At 45.5% G+C, this 21,075-nt stretch overlaps 1 protein-coding gene across 2 annotated transcripts in view; it reads left to right on the top strand.

The window, feature by feature from the left end:
• Window positions 1-21,075, top strand: part of Crim1 (cysteine rich transmembrane BMP regulator 1) — a 184,090-nt gene that overhangs the window by 139,582 nt on the left and 23,433 nt on the right. For both annotated transcript variants that reach the window (XM_028873364.2, XM_028873372.2), the window contains exons 8-12: window positions 1,767-1,895; window positions 10,518-10,674; window positions 12,678-12,799; window positions 14,003-14,212; window positions 17,933-18,148. In XM_028873364.2, coding sequence (XP_028729197.1) covers window positions 1,767-1,895; window positions 10,518-10,674; window positions 12,678-12,799; window positions 14,003-14,212; window positions 17,933-18,148 — 834 coding nt within the window. The remainder of the gene's footprint in view (window positions 1-1,766; window positions 1,896-10,517; window positions 10,675-12,677; window positions 12,800-14,002; window positions 14,213-17,932; window positions 18,149-21,075) is intronic.

The following is a 21,075-nucleotide window of genomic DNA, read 5'->3' as shown; positions in this document are numbered from 1 at the left end:
GGGGCATCTTTTAGTTGGAAGGGTGCTGTGTAAATACGTCGAGGTCTCTTTCCTGTGGCAGTGCTCTTCCTCCTGCCTAGCGTTCCATAAACCGTCTCTTCCCAGTGAACCACAGAGCGGGCACCATTAAATGAGCTCTGTACTGCACTGTTGGTAAGAGTGGGCTTCTGAAGCGCAGATGTGAATCTTGGGTCTACCTCGTGATCCTGCAGCGATCACGGACAAATCAAAGTCCTCTATTTTCTCCTGTGTCACATGACGGTAAGGACCACCGCAGCTGAGGGCAGTGATGCTTCAAGGTACTAACGAGTAGCACATACACATTATAGAAACAAAACAAAACAAACGAACAAGCAAATGCTTCGTGCACGCCAGAGTGTGCACTTACTGTCCAGAGCAGTAAGTATACTTCCTTCTCAGAATGGAAGCTGGTCCTTGCTCCTCAATAGTTACGTCTCACTTTGCCACTCTCACTAGCCACTGTTATCCATCACATCATCAGTCCTAAGTGATAAAGTATCACAAAAGAAAATCAAGTGTTATTCTAAAATGCGTATCTGATCTATTAATTTTTTTAAAATGCTGACATATAGGAGGAGAGGTACTTCAGAATGGGGAATCATTGACATGGACAGTTATGTCTTGATCATTATAGAAAATAAACTCGGGCTAGGGAGATGGCTTGCTATACAGACATAAGGACCTGAGTGTAATTGCCAGCACCCATTAGAGAGATGGGGGCAGGGGGGAGGGTGGGTAGTCAATAACCAAAGAGAAAGATCTGGGTAGGCAGATCTCTGGAGGTCACTGACCATCCAGTTTAGTGGCGTCAGTGAGCTCCCAGTTCGGTGAGAGACCCTGCCTCAAAACATGAAGTGACAGGCTGGGCGGTGGTGGCGCACACCTTTCATCCCAGCATTCAGGAGGCAGAGGCAGGCAGATCTCTGTGAGTTCGAGGCCAGCCTGGGCTACAGCGCGAGTTCCAGGACAGGCTCCACAGCTGCGCAGAGAAACCCTGTCTCGAAAAAAAACAAACAAACAAAAAAATGAAGTGGCGAATGATTGAGGAAGATAACCAACATTCATTTCTGGCATCCACACACGTGCACAAATGTGTATGCTTACAAAACACGCACACGCACACACGCATGCACAAAACAAAACTTTAAACTTTGATGGATAGTGATGGAAGACCATATGCAACATTGACCTCTGGCTTCTACCTGTAGACATGCCTCCATACACACATATGCTATAGACTGCAAACATACACAATATATATAACATACCCTTATAATACATGAACTCAGAAAAAAAAATCAGGGAGAAATAGAAGAATGGGTTTATTTAAGTCGAGTTAGTCTAACCTCGCTTAACCGATGTCTATAGTGATGTCCTACCAGAAAATGTTTGAGGGTAGCAAAAAGGGCACAGACTGCTGAAGTACAGGACAGTGGAGTGACAGGAAAGTCACCCCAAAAAAGGTAGCACTGTGGTCCAGCACTTGCCTCACGTCTGTGGAGCCTTGCTTTTCACACCGACGAGAAAAAAAAAAGTGAAATATTTGCATTATCAAAAAAAAATCTTAATAAAGATACTTGTTTCGTGAGTTAATGACAGTACAATATTGTAAAAGTTTAGGATGAGATGGAAACTATTGATGGGCCTTTTGTAATTACCGTAGTGTGGGATTTCAGAGATTGAAGACTCTCTCCGGGGTAATAACATGTTTCATCGATTCTTTCTTCTTCTTTTTACGTTACTAGAACCAACCTACATCACGATTGATCCACCCGCGTGTGGGGGGTTATCAAACTGCACCCTGAGAGAGAAAGACTGCATTTATGGCTTCAAACTGGATCACAATGGCTGTCCAACCTGTCAATGCAAAAACAGTAAGTAGACAGATGGGTTTTTTTTTTTTTCTTCCCCTGAGGCCTAATAGGATCTTGTCAAAGCATATTATATGATTGAATATCTTTTCACTCCTGTTCAGACATTGCCTTGACAGCCTGAAAAAAAAAAGGGGGGGGATGGTGATAAGCTTAGCATAAACAGTTTTTGCAGTCATTTAGAGAGGACTCTTGCCTTTATGGTTCCCATCTTGGTTTCTCTGTGTTCGTCTTCGGGAAAGGTTTGCCGTCTCCTTGCAGCTGCAGTTGGAGAGGCGTTTGTAGCCCTGAGTGGCTTGGGAGCGCAGCCTCATCGCCACAAGTGGGCAACCTAGAACTCCCTTGCCACGGTTAGCCAGTGACAAGAACATTGTGTTTTTCCCTTTCCATATGTGGCAACCATAATTGTCTAAAAAAAAAAAATGCTTCACTCAGGACCTGGGGAGATGGCTCAATGAGAGATACTTGATGCAGAAACATGAGGGCCTGAATTTGGATTCCCCAGCACCATGTAAAAGTTGGGTATGGTGGCATGCACCTGTCACCCCAGCCCTGGGGAATTGGGGTTGTGACAGACAGACAGGACAATTCCTGGAGCTAGACAAAATGGAGAGTTGTAGGTTCCCTGAGAGACCCTATCTCAAAAATAAGGTAAAAAGTGATACTGTAAGACACCTAACATTAACCTCTGACCCACACATACACGTACATACAGAGACAAACAGACAGATGCACGCACGCATGCATATGTGCACACGTAGAGATCTTCATTTTATTGACCTCAGTTTTGCCTCCATGTAGATTCCAATCATGTCTCTGAGCCGTGACCTCTGAAACTAGACAGAATATATAACATTTCTCCCACAGGGGAAAATACACCCTACACGTTTTAAAACTATTTTGAATTCTCCTAATTCCTCAACCAGAATAAGCATCCGACCAACATCCCCTTCTCCATCATCAATGTGGCATGCTTTCTAGAGCTTGGTCTTTTCTGCCTTCTGATACATGGGGTATCGTTGTCTTACCCAGAATGTGGCTCAGAAACAGACAAAACAAGACCTCAGAATTTGGTCTGAATTCAACGCTGATTCTTGCATATGTTTGCATGAGCTCTTTGGCTTGCATGCTGTGGACTGGTATTGAGTTTATAAGCAGCCCGTAGTACCCCTGAGGACTTTCAGGCTAGCTGCTGTTAGGCACTTCTCTGTTCCATGTTAAGATGTTGCAGTTTTTGAATTCTGTTAACGTAGGGCCACATATAACCAGAAATTTATGCTAAGTGTTTCAAGCCATTTTCCAAGTAGATGAAATTGTTTTGTTTTTATCTTGATAGTGTGATCTTATGTCTTATGCCTCCCAGCTTATGGTAAATAAGTACCACTTACATGCCCTCTGAAATCACTGAATTAAAAGAAATTAAATTGTATAGAAACAAGGACAGAACCCAAGAGTACCAAAGAGCTATCATGTCATGGCATTGACCATCGCCTCCACCCTTCAAATAGCGCATGTCAGCGCCGGCCCCACAAGGTCTTGACACCACACTCCTGCAGTCCTGTCTGAAGTCAAGGCTCATTACACCCACAAGGCTCCTTTACTGAGAACTCTATTTTCAAAACAAACCAAAGCTGGTAGGGAGCCATTATTCTTCCTAGACTTAACTTTGGGGGAGTTTGGAATCCTCTGCCTTTTTTTGAGTGACATTTGGCCTGTTTTCTGAAATCTTTCCCTATCATCTCTGATCTCTCCCAAACACAGACAATGATTCTATAATAAGCAAGTTCTCCATGGGCTTCAGGGTATAATTATCCTGGGCTTAGAGACTTGGACTGACTGGTGGTGAGAATGTATACTTCCTGGGGTATGAGCTGTCTTGGTTGAAGGTGCCTCTCAACTGTAACAATCCATCGTCTCTGCCAGTATTTTTGATGAATTTGATAAAATACAGTCTAGGAGTTGAATAATGCCATGAACTCCAGCTCCATACTAGCACCATGGCATCTGCACTGTGGACTGTTACTGCTTCAAGGGTGTCTAAACCCGACATGCTCATAGTTGTTGCAATCTTAGGGCTTCAGGTAAGCCTCCCACCCACCCGGGGTGGTCCTGCCTTCCTGCGCCTGCTCTCTGTGTGCTGTGTGGACCGGCCCTGGATCTGCGCACGTCTGCCTCTTAGGCTTTCCTTGGGAAAGCCAAGTCTGCTGGGGAATTGCCTTGGCAGCCTCGTGTGTTTACAGAAATCGCCAACCTTGTCTTCTTAACACCAGGATAATTGGTAGTTGTGGCAGGAAGTGTTTACACTGCAGGCCTCCCAGTGCCTCTCGAGCTACGGTTCTTTTTCAGTATGGGGTCATACCTAAGTTTTTTTTTCCCCCTGAACGTCTATGAAGCCTAAAAATACAGAATTAACACTTGCCTGCCGCCTCACTCACCCTTTTCACCTGGCTTTGTTATTATAAAGTGTTGGCCACCCAGCTCCACCCATGCCAGGCTCCTATCACTTCAGTAAACCTGAAGAAGGGGTGTGACTCATTTGTCAACGAGGCAAGTGGACGGTGTGGCCAGGCTTTCAAGCTGGAGGCAGAGGAAGCTACACCACCCCACCCCTGCTCTGCCTTGACGTTAAGTTCCTGTCTGTATTTTGAAATTTTCAAAGGCGTAACCGTGGACATGACTTGCCATAAACTTCCATCTCACTCACCTTTAGGAAGAAATATATGCAGGAGAATGTTGTACTTTGTACCTATGATTTTTTTTTTTTTACATAAAAATGCTACATTCGGTATTTGCAAATTTTACTTACTTTTAGAAATTATCCAGTCTTCTCTCCTTCCTATTTTCTATCACCACCTGCTGTATTCCAGGTGTGGTGTTAAGTGTTCAGAGCACTGTGGTGAATGCATCACGCGACATAAGGAAAAATCGCCGAAACGTAAAGGAAATACCACCATGTTGTGCCCAGTGCTGTAGTTTATAAGAGTAACTCCTTCTAAAGCGCATCACTCCTTCCGACAGACTCAAGCATCGGGTCACAGGGAAGTAAGGAGGTCACTGACTTCTGTCTGTCAGGGCATGCTTAGTACTCCAACTTTGCTCTGCAGTGATTGGCTAAAGGAAGAGGCAAAGAGCCTTCGGATCAGGGACGCCTCTGGATTTAGGGCTGTCTGGTTCCACTTGGAGGTCTAGCCGCTCCAATCAGACATCCGTCTCATCACACTGGGCTGCCTGGGGTTGGTCTTGGCAATCCGCTCACCGCTCCCCTAAACCTAGAGTGTAAAAGTGAAGTTACCAGTTTGTCTGGTCACACGCACGTGACCTTTACTTCCACCTCCCCACTCCCGTTAGCCATCCTAGTGATTCCGAGTCAGAGAAGACTACATCCGAGGGATTGGGATGAGGGGCTCTACTTCGGTGTCCTTTCCTCTGGGTCCTCATCAGTAGAGGGTAGACACCAGTACCTAAGTCATGGGGTATCTTGAGGACTAAGGGAATGAATGCCAAGCGACTTTTATTAGCTGGCAAGTGGTAGTTGTTTCCTCCACACACCAGCTGTTTATGCCATCCGGTTCAGCCCACATGGAGAGCACCCAACACCCCCCTCCTCTTGGTCCTCGCCTACCTGCCTGTAGATCTTCCGGTCCTTTCAGGACACACCCATCCACAACCAGTCTTTCGATTTTGCGATTGTGCCTCCTCTTCCTCCTCCTCCTCCTCCTCCTTCCTCCTCCTCCTCCCTCCTCCATCCTTTTCCTCCTCCTTCATCTTCTTCTTCGTTTTACTGACATAGTTCCTTATAGTCACAGGGGGCAATATCTTCTTTTCCCCGTTTTAACCACTCAGTGTGTGTTTATCCGAACTGAAATTCTCCTTTACATTACATTTTGGTTTTTTTTTTTCTACATCCTATAAAACCTTTTATCTACAACAGTCCTTACCATTTATAACTTCTAAGTTTCTCTTGGACATTATACCTAGCTCCTACTGGCATCAGGATTTCTTAAAATAGGGCCTGAAGAGGATGGCTCAGTGGGCAGCGTCCGTTCCCTGATACACAAGCTTGAGGACATGAGGCTGGATCCGCAGCACCCACACGGAAAGCTGGGCCTCACAGTGCATGTCTGTGATCCCAACCATGGGAGGCAGAGACAAGAGGATCCTGAGGGCTCGTGACCAGCCTGGCTGGCCAATCATTGAGCTCCAGGTTCACTAAAAGGCCTTCCCTCAAAACAAACCTGGTGCAGACCAGTGGAGAAAGACAACTTGATAGTGAGCCCTGGGCGCTTCAGATGAGGTCCACACCAGTATCTCCCCTCTGTCCCTCATCTGTTGATCACTCACTCACTCACTCTTTTGTTCATCTAGCATTTGTTGAGTGCCTACTACGATAGCTAAGACTTTATAAAAAAAAAAAAAAGACATCATTTTTGTAAAAGATTTTTATTAAAGAGACTTTAAGAGATGATAAAAATTGTCTTTAGTCTTGACACAGGCAGTTGGTTTAGGCTTAAAATAAAAGCCATAAAGACACATGTCCTTCACAAGCATGTGGCATGTGCCAGGCATGGTGGTGCATACCTATAATCCTAGCACTCAAAAGTTGATGGTTGAGTCATTTGTTTGAGGACAGACTTAAGTTATGTGACAAAACACTGTCTTAAAAAAAAAGATCAAGGGCCGGGATGTTTCTTAATGGATAAAGCACTTACCCATCATGCAGCAGACATTGGTTCAACTCCCGGGGCCACAGATATAAAGTGCCTGGGAAACACAAGACAAAGGATGTTTGTGTTTGTTTCTTTGTTTGTTTGAACATAGTGTTGTTTTGATGTTTTAACCTGTAACAATAACATACTTGCAGAACTGCTAAGAAGGGTAGGACTCACCAAGAATTTAAATCACCCTGACTCAGTTTCTCCAAGACATGTTTGCAAGAAAGAGGAGTAGGATAAGAAATATCAAAGAAAGTTTGATGGTGACAAGATTAAAACTAAAACCCTTTAAGTAGCTAGTGATCTTTGTTGACACAAGCATTAATAACATTAACTTTTGAACCAAAATATTAGTTGCTGTCGGGAAGATGAATATAATTCAGCTTGACTGCCCAAATTGCATATTAGCTGAATGGCATCAATCTTTTAATGTCTTCCTGTCCATGGCTTTCAACCACATGAGTCTGACTGGATTATTGGTCACCTCTTTCCCAGTTTTAACATCCTTTGATTTTTAGGAACTGATAACACTTTGATCTAGAGGCTGATTCAGACCTATAAAACTGATAGTAGCAAAAAAGAAGGAGCCAATGTGTGTCCATCATGAAGTCAGTGTCTGAGTAAAAGGCTCCCTCCCCCTTTTGCCTCCTTGTGCTCCCCCGACTGACACCATACCAGCTGGGCAGACCTGGGCCCAACATTCGCAGTTTTCAGATTCCTTGATCCACAAGTCTCGGGAGCCTTGCGATCATTCTTCCTGGATACCGGGTTGGTAGACATTTCCACTGTTCACAAGTTTGAAATGTTGCATCACACAGCTCCGGGTGCTGCATCCGCTCTGTGTTGGCACACATGCAGGCTGTGTTGCATTCACTAGCAGTGAAGTTTGGATGATGCTCCTCACGGTGGGATATCTCTCGACGCTGGAGCAGATACCTCATTTCCAGATTGAAAGACCTTTACTGTGTACTTCGCATTCACCAGCCACAGTGTGCCGCCCCTGGGCTTTGCCATTCTTTATCACTTTCTCTTGAATGGTAATTGCTTCGAACAACTAGAAAGCTTTTTAGATCACAGAAATTTCATAATGCCTTAAAAAAAAAAAAAAGTAACATCATGAGGCCACCTGTGTTCCATAATTCCAATAGTCCGTATGCTAAAACTTTGTAAACAAACTTATAAGCCCCACCTCCTAATCTGTCTGTGTGCTTTGATAGTACATTTCCTTTAAGGACAGTCTGTCATTGGTAAGCATAGATATATAGTACTACCATCCAGTCTTTTGTGTTCCTTATTTCAGAACTTCAGTATGTTTTTCTTTTCTTTTCTTTTCTTTTGTTTTTTGAGACGTTTGGGGGATGATGGTGTTTTTAAAACTCTCCCGTATTATCAGAGGAAGCTCGATCAAGTTGTTACTCCTCTACCAATGAAGCAATACCTGGAGAAGTGGAAGAGCACATGAGTAAATGCATTCATTCAGCAGTTAGCTATTGCCCCGCATCATGCTAAATACGATAGGCTTTGGACTGTGGGCATACAAGAGGAACTGCCCTAGAACTCTTTTTTTCTTGTGTCGTGGAGGAGAATTGAGCTAGTCTAGACTAGAGGATGCAGACATCACCAGTCCACTTTCTCGTGAATGCCCTGTATCGTTGTTAAGCACAGCAGCTTTCTCTGGGATCCTTTTCTATCTGAAAGCCAACATGGGTTAACATGTTGGTCATCTTTCCATTGCTGTGACAAAAACGCCCAACAAGATTGACTTCTATAGAAGAAAGATTTGTTTTAGCTCACGGATTCCAAGGTTTGGGTCGATTGATGGTTGGCCCTGTTCTTTTGGCTTGTGACCAGTCCAGTCCGTTATGATGGAAAAGCGTGGGAAGGAAAGGGTTAACATATCCCCTGAAAAAAAAACATGTCTTTAGTGCTGTAATCTCTCCCCGAGGCCTCATAGTTGGAAGGTCCCACCACCTGAAAGTGGCCTGACAAACCTACCACTGAGCTTCAGATGCATGGGGCCTTTGGGGTTTCTTTCAATCCACAGCACAGAGATAAATTAAAGACATATCATTTTAAAAGTTCATTAAACTTGGCAATGTTTCCATAGCTGTTAAGGGTGAGTGGAGAGCATGCTAGATCAAGGGCCATGGGAAGGGTTCTTTTTTTGCAGACTAGAAACACAAAAACAAGCGTCCTTCCACTCCAGAGCTTTGAGGAAATTATTCTCCAAGCATGCTGACTCTGGCAAAATCTAGGGGTGTTTTGAATCCATCTATTCCCTGACATAATCCACTGAATGCCTTGACTTTAAAACCGTTATAATAGAAAAACCAGATCAGCTTATTTTCTACGTTGGGGAAAAAACGTGGGTCTGAGGATCTTGTCCTTTTACTGTCCCTGGCGTAATGGGAGATGAGAAGTAATGACCTGCCTCCAAGTCCTCTGATTACAAATTTTAAATGAGCTGCTTAGATTCTCTCTTTTAAGGACACAGATGAGCATTCAGTTGCCTCACAGTGTGCTACAGACCCATGAGGTTACATTAAATACGAGTCATGAAAAGTTTCGGACAGTGACATAGTAGAAAAATCATACCATAGATCACATTCTCCTTTATAAAAGCGGGCAAATTCAATATGGGAGGAATGTTAAGATTCACGAAAGAGTCTCTCATACAAGTGTTTATGTAACACACAGACCCATCCCACCTACCAGTTATAGTTAATGTTTCAGTTTAGGCTCTAAGAACAGGATACACATGTTGTAGCTTTGTTAGTGACTCGTGCATTAACACAGTATGTACCCATCAGGGATGCCCAAATAAAATAACAGTTCATCTGTCAACCTCACAACAATACTCCATGTCCTTCATCTTGCAAGTCTACAAAATGTTCAAATATTGCCATTCTTTACCATGTCAGCTTCCTTCCAAATGGCCCATGCTCTTGCAAGTCCTGCCTTTAATTTAGATGGGCCCCAAACTGCTCTTGGTCCTGAGGCACGTTTACTCTGCCTTGACACTGTTATTCTCTTTGGTTTTCTGTTCAACTGGGCCACCTTCTCAAATAGCTATGTCTTCAGTAGTTTCTGGTGGCACGCTGCTTCTCTTGTTTCACTTTCATTTCAAAAATAGTGCCGTGAGCGGCTCACAGAACACAAACAACACTCAGGATTCTGCTAACAAGGGACGCCTTGAATATTCCAAATTGTCACTGGTAACACATTAATATGAATATTCCTTCTGACACGTACATTTTTTTAGGCAGCTAAGTGCATTTCAGTACCTGGATATTTGTCAGCACCGTGGGCGAACATAGCTAAATAGAACACTGGTTGCTTGCTTCCTATCATGGAGCGAACAGGCTTTCTTCAAAGAAAGGAAGAAGTCCCAAATGCTACACACAGTCTGTAGTGTTCTGTGAAGGCACCTGCTACCCACAATTAAGTGTACGGTGAGCGTTCAGACGTACGCGTTACCGCTGATGTCGAGCAGTACGAAATGTCTGAAATGACTCTGGACTGGACCGTATGTGAGCATAAACTGTCATTCATGGTTTGAGGTCACTAATGAAGGAAAATCTTGAAAAACTGCACCCAGTCATTACTGATTAATGGTGACCGGTCCACTCTCTGTCCCAGGCCTAGCAGATTCAGTTAGGCTTCAGAATTCCATTGCAGGATTGAGCTCTTGTTTCACGGATCACACCCCCCACACACCCCCAAAACACAGAGGGATGTGGTGAGAACCGTGAAATAGCCCCGTCTATACCTGTTAACTGTGGCTGGTGCTCCGGCGGAGCTGAAGTTTAACTCCGTGCGGGATGGGAGAATTCAGGGCAGGCCTCAAAGCCTCCCGCGATGCTCTCTGGTCTGTTGTCTTTGGAAGAAACATGCCGTCCGTGTGTCTCCACAGGGGAGGAGCTATGCTTAGGCCTTAAACGGGGCTGCACCTTGGACTGTCCCTTTGGTCTCCTCACCGACGCCCACAACTGTGAGGTCTGTCAATGCCGCCCACGGCCCAAGAAGTGCAAGCCCACCGTATGCGACAAGTTTTGTCCACTTGGATTCCTGTACGTATCTGTCAGTATTTTGTTGTTGTTTGCAATTCAGAAATTAAGCGTAACTTGCCGAAGTGGTCATACCTGTGTCGGGGGCTGTTTTGTGTGTGTGTGTGTGTGTGTGTGTGTGTGTGTGTGTGTGTGTGTGTGTGTGAATGAGCCATTGGTGGTTTGATTCGAGAGGAACCCTGCCGTTATATTTATATATAATATATATTATATTATTATAATATTATATATTTATATCAGAAACGAGAAGTCCTTGTTTCCAAATGTAGGTATTGGGTTCTGACTTTTTATATGAAGATGATACAGGTACACAATGGGTAGGTTATTAAATATTCTTTATTGAGTCAAACCCAAATCTGGATTATTCTGAGGCAAAAATCAGCACTTCAAAAAAAAAAAAACAAAAACAACTGCTTTCAGCCAGTTGTGATAGTGTACACCTTTAATCCCAGCACTCAAGAGGCAGATCTCAGCAAGTTCAATGACAGCCTGGTCTACAAAGTGAGTGCCAGGCCAACCAATATAGTGAGCCCTACCTCAAAAAAAATGAAGTGTAAGAAGATAACCATTCAGATTCTGGTTTTGTAATTCTTTCTTTTCTCTCTTCTGTTTTAGTCTTTTGGCTGGTGTGTGTGTGTGTGTGTGGTGTGTGTGTATGCGTGCATGTAGATATATACATATACCCACGTCTCACATCACAAGAGTCTCAGATTTATTCTTATTTGTCCATTTTCTTCTGTTTTACCTTTAAAAATTACTAGGTTGAATTTGAGCATAATCCTCCTTTCAATTGGATACTTAAGTTAGAAACATTATTCTAAAAAAGTTCTTGGTGGCAAAAGTCTATCATGTCAGCACTCAGGAGGTGGAGTCTACATCTAGTTCAAAGCCAGCCTGGATTACAAGAGACCCTGTCTCAGAAAAAAAAATGTTCAAGTATTAATCATCACTATTCTTAATTGTAAGACACATGTGTGATACCAATAAAGATACAATTATTTGGCCTGGAAAGATGGCTCAATGGTCAGGAGCACATACTGCTCGCCTGGTAAGCCTTAGCAGCATACAACCACCTGTAAACCCAGCTCCAGGTGTCTAATGCCATTTCTGGCTGCTGTGAGCAGTTGTGACACACACGCACACACACATGTGCATGCACACACACGTACATATAAATAAATTCAAAGGTATAATCACTTTATAACTTAACTGCTGATACAGCTATAAAGTACCCTCCAGCCCTAATAAAGCAATTAATTAATAATTAATAGCCTCTAAGACCTCAGGTCTTTATTCACTTTCAATATATACACATTTACTTGTGTGTGTGTGTGTGTGTGTGTGTGTGTGTGTGTGTGTGTGTGTGTGTTTGTGCTGTGGTGTGCATCTGCTGAACAGCCGACAGCTTGTAGGGGTTCGTTTTCTTCTTTTATCCCATAGGCTCTGGGAATCAAGCTCAGTTCATCAGACTTGGTGGCAAGTTCCTTTTTGCCCCCTGATTCACCTTGGCAGCCTGAGGCTTTTGTGAGCATGTGTATGAAGCCTTCCCAGGTCATGGAGTCCTTACAGCCCTCTGGGTCTTCTGTAAATGTTGGTAGTTAACCTTTTTACTGGCATACGGAATTTCTCAAAGGATACATCCATTTGGGAAAGTCCACAGCCCTAACAGAATGCCCCTAATGTTAATCTCTCAACAATGACCAATGATACCTCCCTCAGCCATTCTGTATACCGGAGTTGCACGTCCATCCTTTATATTGTGTTACTATCTTTAATTAAACCCTCACCTGTGTCTCTGGAGGGGGTGGCACATCCCAGAAGCACTTAAATGCTTGGGCAGTTCTAAACCTTTATGAGAACTAATTACACCTCACCTAGGAGTTCGGAGTGCCAATGTCCCATCATTCTGCGTAAATGGTGTATCGTTGACCCTTGGTCTGAGTGCTTGGGCATCATTGGAGACTTTTTTATTTTTCTGACCTCTGGCAAAAATTTTAATTACCCAGGAAGAATAAGCATGGCTGTGACATCTGTCGCTGTAAGAAATGTCCAGAGCTGCTATGCAGTAAAGTCTGCCCCTTGGGCTTCCAGCAGGACAGTCACGGCTGTCTTATCTGCAAGTGCAGAGGTAAGTGGGAGCCCTGCCCCCTTGCAGCCTGGTGACCGAGAACAGAAGGACGTCCTGTAAATGGAATGGTTTAAGTGACTGATGCCTGTTCTGAAACCGGTGTGACTGTGGGACCCTCCCGCAGGACACCCTCTGTCTTGCGTCGTAATAGAATTAAAAGGGCTCAGGACAGAATTTAAATTGGGCACGTGTGGTAAGCACAGTGATCAAGTCAGCCACGTCTTAGGGCTTCACTTTTGCTTGTCTTATAAACGTTAGCCTGAAGCTGTAGTGTATGTCAGTCTCTACAGAGGGAACCGCTTTCTTCTGGAGTGGGATTGATTAAGAGTAAAGAGCTTCAATTTGTCGTCCTTGGGAGTGGGTGTATCTAAACTCCTATTTATTTAGGTGTTCCCTAGTAAGAAGGCCAGAACATTATACAGGCAAAATTCCATCCAGGTGACCCCACTGCTGGGGTCTTCCTCCTCCAGTGGACATTGCCAAAGCCACTGAATGTGCACCCAGAGCCCTTCTTCAGCTCAGTCCCAGCCCTGACTCTGCTATGCCAATCAAACATAAAAGATGCCGGTAGCATGCTTTTTTTCAAAGTTGAACACTTTTATGGTATTTGGGGGAGGAGTTAAAAGTAAGCAAAAATGCGGAGGAGTTAATGTAGCCAATCACTTCAGTCGTCTTACTAATCAAAAAATCTAGTCCTTGCAAGGGGCCCAGAATTCCTCATTGGATGAAACTTCTAGAAAGATGAGAGTCAGTCTCTCTCTCTCTCTCTCTCTCTCTCTCTCTCTCTCTCTCTCTCTCTCTCTCTTCTCTCTCTCTCCCTCTCTCCCTCCCCTCTCCCTCCCTCCCTCCCTCCCTCTACCTCCCTCTTTCTCTCCCTCCCTCCCTCTCTTCCTCACTCACTATATATCTATAGTGACATCCATTACAAAAGTAATGCTTGATTATTGTATAAAATACGTAAAAGGCTTGAAAGGCAGCAACACTCCCCCAGTCAGAAGCATATTTTCAGGCTCTTTCTTTTCTTGTTTTTCCAAATTGGGGGCCTGTTGATTTGAATTCTTTTCCCGGGCCTTTCCGGTACCGCCGACTGCCCTCCCTAGGCATCATTTTTGGTGGCTGGGTTCTGTTCCACGTAAGGGCACTACAAGCTGTTTCCCCTGTGCCATAGCTGCTTTCTTACCAGGCTGCCTTCTGTCTGTCCAGAGGTCCCTCCTTCAGCCGGGCCACCTGTCCTGTCAGGCACGTGTCTGTCCATGGATGGCCATCATCATAAAAATGAGGAAAGCTGGCATGATGGGTGTCGGGAGTGCTACTGTCACAATGGAAGGGAAATGTGTGCCCTGATCACCTGCCCCGTGCCCGCCTGTGGCAAGCCCACCATCCGTCCCGGACAGTGCTGCCCGTCTTGCGCAGGTAAAAGCTGGCTGCCCTCTTCTGCAGCACCACCTTCGGCCTTGTGGGGCCCTGCACCCACCTTCGACTCTGGGGGAAAGTGTGGGGGTCAGTCAGTCCTCGGGACACCGTCTCCGCTGTCTGTGACTTCTGTTCTTAATAGCCCCGGAGTGAGTCAAAAACTGTGAATAATTAGCCCGAGACCAGGGAAAATCCTAAAGCTGTGGAAATGGTTCTCCATATTTTTGAATGGTTTACTCGATTATATTGCTCTTTGGACCAGCCTTTTTTTTTTCCCCTAGAGGTTTGTGGACTTATATGTAAATCCAAACTTCCAGTTCACTGCTAGCCTGTTAGGACCGAAGACCTCAGCTTTAGTTAATTGGATGGGATTGGTGAGAGTTTTACTTGGCCAGGCGGCGGTGGCACATATCTTTAATCCCAGCACTACATTAAAGATTAACGCCAGGCGGATCTCTGTGAGTTCAAGGCCAGCCTGGTCCACAGAGCAAGATCCAGGGCAGGCACCAAAACTACACAGAGAAACCCTGTCTCGAAAAAACCAAAAGAAAAAGCTTATAACTTTCCAAGTAATACTGGAGGTAGGGGAGAATTATTGAAATCTGTGGCTGTTGCCAAATGGAAACATTTGGAATGGTGACAATTTCCAAGCAGTCTAGTCCTAATAATAGTAATAATAATAGTAATAATAATAATAATAATAATAATCAAGGTGAGTTACTAGAAAAACAGAACAGTGAAGATAACTCACACTGGCCAAGGCAGCCCTGTCTCACCTCCTGGCACATAAAGACCCTCTCAGCTCTAAGATTCTGCCTGCCTCAGCAGTTACCTGTACCTTTGCACATGACACATAAATGCAGACTAAACATCTTGTTTTCCCATGGTGCAGTCAGATGTGTTCTTTCTCAGCTGGTTCCTTCACATATTTTGCAAGTGAAATACAAGCAACCACCCTGTCCACCGCCAGATCAGAGGCAGTGAGTTTTCAGTGAGATAGCATGGTGCCTGCGGCAGCTCTTGGAGAAGAGGAAAAAGCATTTGTTCCCCTCCAGACACGCCTTATTAGAGAGGTGTGTGTGTCGACTGGGAACCCGCTCTCTGTCAGCTACTGCTCAGCGAAGAAGTCTGAGCTAGACAGGCGGGAACAAAGAGGCACAGATCCAAACGGATGCAGGGAGTGGAACCGGAAGCAGCTCTTCTTTCTAGTTGAGGGAGGGAGCAGGTTCTAAAGCGCATGGTCACTGACATACTGTCAGGGCTGGGAGACGGCCCAGTGGGTGAAGGGCTTGCTATGCAAGCAAGAACGCCCATGTTTGATCTTCAGCACCTACATTAAAAAAAAAAAAGCCAGGGATGGTGGTTCAGACTGTAGTTCCAATACTGGGGAGCAGGGGGTGGGGGAAGGCAGAGACCGAAGGATCCCTGAGACTTACAGGCCAGCTAATTTACCCAAGTGGTGAGCTCCAGGTTCAGTGGAAGACCATTAAACATAAATACAAAATAGTAAATAATAAATAAATAAGCAGGTGGAGAGCTATTGAGAAAGATGCTAGACATAGACCTCTGGCCTACACACACACACACACACACACACACACACACACACACACACACTTTCTGAATGTGCACGTACAAAAAAAACATCCCTTCGCATGCATGCATGCATGCGTCGAGTTACACGTTTGTCAGAATCTTTAGTGGTTTGTTGTCGGTGGGCTCTTCTGACTAGAAACCCTGAAGGCCTTCCGTACTCAACGGCCTCCTTCCTGCCTTAGAGAACCGTTTCTTCCTTCTCCCATGCAGAGCTAGTCGGTGTTTTCCTGGGCTGCAGGCAGAGCTCCCTAACTGAGCTGAGGAGCAGTGTGGTCACCAAACAGCACCATCTCTTCCGTTCTTCCCCCGCCCCCTTCCCACCCTTCACCTTCTCCTCGCCATCTCTCCAGCCGCTGTGTTTGGCTTTAAGGCAGGAACATAGGATGGCAAGGAGATGAGGGAGGTCAGACCGCTGCAGACAGGTCTCCTGATGACACGCCCTACTTACCTACCAGCCTGTCGGAGTGTCAGTAGTCTGTCCTCCAGAAGCCCTCTGTGAATGCCGCCAATCTTCTCCTGTATTTGTTTTTCTCTCAATAAGCCACTGCAAATACTCTTTGAGCATCTTGTCCCACCTACACTTTCATTTTCTTTTCCTTCCCCTCCCCCCCCAAGGTAGGGTTTCTCTGTGTAGCTTTGCGCCTGTCCTGGATCTCACTCTGCAGACCAGGCTGGCCTCGAACTCACAGAGATCCGCCTGGCTGTGCCTCCCAAGTGCTGGGACTAAAGGCGTGTGCCACCACAGCCCGGCCCACTTTCATTTTCATTAATTCCTTCTATGCTGCTCGTATTCTGGGATTCTCGTCCAGCTGTCTGTGTTCTGGAATGTGTCTGCTTAGTCTGAATCCCAGTCTTTCCTGGTTCCCATGAGACAGACCTATCCTGAACGTCAGCCCACACCTCTGCATCCCATCAGTATTGTTGATTCTCACACACACACACACACACACACACACACACACACACCACGCCACTGCTTTGTAAGTAACAGCCCCCGGTGCACTGGGCTCCGACCATTTCTACACAGACAGGGTGGTTCCCCCAACCCTCAGCATCCGCTGAGCTCTCCCCTGATCCAGCGGTGATGTCTCTAGTCCCGTTCTCAGCAGGGATGCACCCCTGTCAACACCTCCTTGAAGTCCTTGTTGTCCTTGGACTCCGGGAATATGGTTAGTGCCTTCTTACTTCCCAGCACCACATGCGGGGCAACTCCCAGTACCTCTGTCAATATCCCAACGTTAAAATGTCTCCACCACCACCACCATCATCATCATCTCACAAAGGGACCAAAGCCACCGCCACTCTGGCGAAAGAAATCACCGTTATCAGCCTCCGGGCATGATGATGGCGTTGTCCACCCAATGTTTAGTCTCAGGTGAAGAAGGGTTTCAGACTGTTGATCCTGTAGATACATTCCTGCTCAGGGTATTGGCAGCAAGCTGAGGTGAGGTGTGGCTCCTTAACAGTGGGCCATCTTTCCAAGCATAAAAGCGTTCAGAATCCCAAGATAATAAAGCAGACAGGACATCCATCATGTGGGAGCTTTGTTTAATCTAGAAGCACATCCGTTATCCAAATAACCGTTGACTTCATGGTTTCCAGCCCCTCGACTGTGCTTTAATGCTCTGAACTGGTAGCTCCCAAAATATGTAAAATAGAATAGTAGTGCCTCCCTCACAAGGTCATTGACAGGAAGAAAAGGAAGAAAGAAGTGAGAAGTGCCCCGCCTGGAAATAATTGGGCCATAACAAGCATTCGGTAAATGAGCCATCTCTATTCTCGACAACTCCTGCGTGCTCGGGATGCTCCAGCCAGTGAACTTCCCTGTAATTGAATTCTTATTGAATTCTCTCAGGACTATCGACAGGCTCAGCCACCCCGAACCTCACTTCCTGAGATTAGCTCTTTGTCTTCTGTTTCTAGGCATGGGATTTGTTCTTCCCCTTCCTGTTCGTGGGATAAGAATAGGGCTGAGTTCTCTCACTCTTCGGGCACTTCAGCTTTTCTCTCCCTCAAAGCAAACACCCACCCACCCCCACCCCCCGTTTCTTTGGCAATTGAAGAAGCTGCAGGTGAATAATTTCTCGTGTTTTGATTCTGTGCCATCCCCCCCCCCCCCCTCAGATGACTTTGTGGTGCAGAAGCCAGAGCTGAGCACTCCTACCATTTGCCACGCCCCCGGGGGAGAGTACTTCGTGGAAGGGGAGACGTGGAACATCGACTCGTGTACGCAGTGCACCTGCCACAGCGGCCGGGTGCTCTGCGAGACCGAGGTGTGCCCACCGCTGCTCTGCCAGAGCCCCTCACGCACCCAGGACTCCTGCTGCCCTCAATGTACAGGTAACCAGCGTGCTGGCCCGGCCCCGGGCATGATGGGAAGGCTGCAGCTTGACGTGATGGTTCTGTAGACCTAGACGTGAGGGCGAGCTCTGTGCCAAACCCAGGAGCCTGTGCAGGAACCTGTGGCTGCCTGCTTCCCTAGTCCCTCTGTCGATATGCCTGGCACCTGAGTTTTCTCTGAAAGACTAGCTCTTCCCCTGTTCCTTTCGCCTCACACTTCAGGCTGGAGAGGTACGTGGCGTCCAGGCCGTCCCTTTCTGCCAAGTTATCTCAGGTGACTTGGCTGGTGGAAAAAGTCACCTCGCAAGACACCTTTGTTCCTAACAAATGTGAAAGCTAGTTATGGGCCAGTAATATAAATAAAACTCCTCGGGATTCCAGAGGTCGTTAAAAAAAAAAAATTACTTGGAAAATATGTCCCTGCCCTTCCAAAACTGTGATGAGTAAGTGAAGACGCAAGAATGTTGAGAGGGTATTGCTGCCGCATGAGGGCCGCTCCTGTGTTCTTCCTGTGATTTCTCAGGTCGTAGCAGGTAAATTTAAAAGTCATGGGAGAAATATGGTATAATATAAACTTGTCAAGATATTAAATGTGAGCTACACGGCTGGTTTTATAACTAAAATAGTAATTCTGTTAACACTAGGATAAATGGCTTTTTAGAAAACAGATTTAATTCAATACATAAAATTTACCAAAGCAGCTGGTTTTATTTGGTGGTGTTTAATCTTCCCAGTTTTTCAACAAAAAACGCTAGCTGCTTTCCTTCTGTGGATACAGTCAGTGAGTTTTTGCTCAAGGGAACATAAACCTTCCTGTTTGATGACTTCCTTTTTTTTTTTTTTTTAATACTGATTATCTAGTTCGCTGTCCAGGGTCTTGTTCTGTCTTTCTGTCCAGCATACTCAGTAACTACATTCCAGCCAGAGTATCTATCGTCTTGAGACAGATGTGTTGGTGTAAACAGCAGCCATGTTAATCTGACAGGCCTACCTGGTACAGAACCCTGTCTAGCATGAGTAGTCCACGTGTGTTAGGGTATGTGTGGCCTGGCCCAACTGTGTTTTTGTCGTGACCCCCACTTTCTGTGGAAGCAAGCCCTGCTGGTGTCGTTGGTGAAGGAAGATCTGTGACTGCTCGCATCCTCCTGATGGGAAATATTTAGGGACAGTCAGCTTATATCCATTTAGCAACTTGTTTTGCAGGCATTTCTGGAATGCCTGAATTCAGCCCTGGGGATCTGGAGATTAATGAAAACAAAATAACCCTCTATCCTGGGGAGCATACGTCCAAAAAAAAAAAAAGCAAAACACCCCAGTGTGGTGTTCTACATTCAGAAAATAATTAATGGTGTACAGAGAGGACCCCGGGGGTTGGGGGGAGTGGAATTGAGTGCAGGTAGCTCAAGAAAATGTGAGGAGAGAAAGAAGTCCTGTCTGTGCCCTTGGAGCTAGGGACTGAGTGACTAGGAGAGGTTAAGGGGAAGACACTTGTCTGTGACAGCACGCCCAGATTCATTGACAGGACACCTGAGTGCACTCAGAGGCTAAGCCCAGGAAGAGGAGACGGACAAGGCCCAGGCCTGGGTCACAATAAGAGTCTGCATTGCTAAGGCCCCTGGGGTTCCTGTCGGGTTCCATGGCTTCCTGCCTTTCCCTCTGTGGGGCCGAGTCGCACTCCATCTTGTACCTGGCTTTTTCTTCTCGTTTATAAACTTAGGCCAAGGTGACTAATATTTTTTTCCATATGTAGATAACTCAGTGTTAGCTCTCATCTTTAACTTTGGAGACATATATACATATACATATACATGTACATATACTATTTTTTCCAAAGGTTACTTTTGGATATCTGAATGAGACCCTAGCTAGACTAAACAATCTTTAAATGAACTACTGACTCTTTAATGGACCTTTTGGGGCTTTCTATGTGTAACCAGACTGCAGCAATAAGAATTTTTTTTTTAAGTGAGTATCATACTGCCTCAGTGTCTGAAATGCTGGAATTGTAAGTGCGAGCCACCATACCTGTCTCTATCCCATTATGTTAAAACTTACGACGTCAGTGTCTTTTACACCATAGTCAGTTTGAAGAGTAACATCGGTAAGTGTTACATTAGACATCTAGAAAAAGACCAGCCTTAGGTTACCACATGCTAAAATGGTCTAAGAATGATGCCGACTTGTCCACAAGACCTGTGTCTATTTGGTGGTTGCTTCTCTGGGACTTCTTCCCATTCGGCCTTACCTGTGGCCTGCCTCAGGGCATAGACCTCCACAGAGGTGAGCAGGATACCAGTATGGTGCTTCCTTGAGGCACAGACAGGAGAGAGGGAGGCATGATGACTCACAACTCTAATCCCAGCATTTAAGAGGAAGGATTATTGCCACAGCTTTGAGGCCAGCCTAGGCTCTGTAATTCCCAGCCAGCCTGTCTCAATAAAAACAAATGAATAGAAGAGGATAAATTGCATTCTTTCTTTTTTTTTTCTACCTTTCTATATTTTTTTTGTTTCATTTTCTTTTTCTAAATAAAAAGCAGAGGGTAGGAGAGACGGGGAGACACAAAAATAAAAGGATGAGGACCACCCAGGAAAAACATTGGTGAAATTAAAAATGAAACCAAGACGTTAAATGTTTGGAAATGGCATCAGACAGCCTCCGGGGCCCGGGAATAGGCAAAGTAAGGAAGGATCCTTCCGAGTGGCGCTGGTGAACAGGGTTTGGTTAGGAGCCTCCTGTGGAGTGGAAGGATGTGGCCTGCCCTGCACCCTGCTCCTGCTCCAACGCTCACTCCCGTCAACAGCCGGCACATCTCGCTATCCTTTGGAATTTTCTGGGCATCGAGTGAGAAGCCTCTCGAGGTGAAGGCATTCGTCTCCGGTCTCGTCATTGCTGCTCGTCTTCTTCACCTCAGATTTTAGTCACAG

Source organism: Peromyscus leucopus, chromosome 22 (assembly GCF_004664715.2).
Source record: "Peromyscus leucopus breed LL Stock chromosome 22, UCI_PerLeu_2.1, whole genome shotgun sequence".
In the NCBI taxonomy this organism is placed as follows: Eukaryota; Metazoa; Chordata; class Mammalia; order Rodentia; family Cricetidae; genus Peromyscus; species Peromyscus leucopus.
The sequence above is the reverse complement of the archived record's forward strand: the minus strand, read 5'-3'. Positions and strand labels throughout refer to the sequence as shown.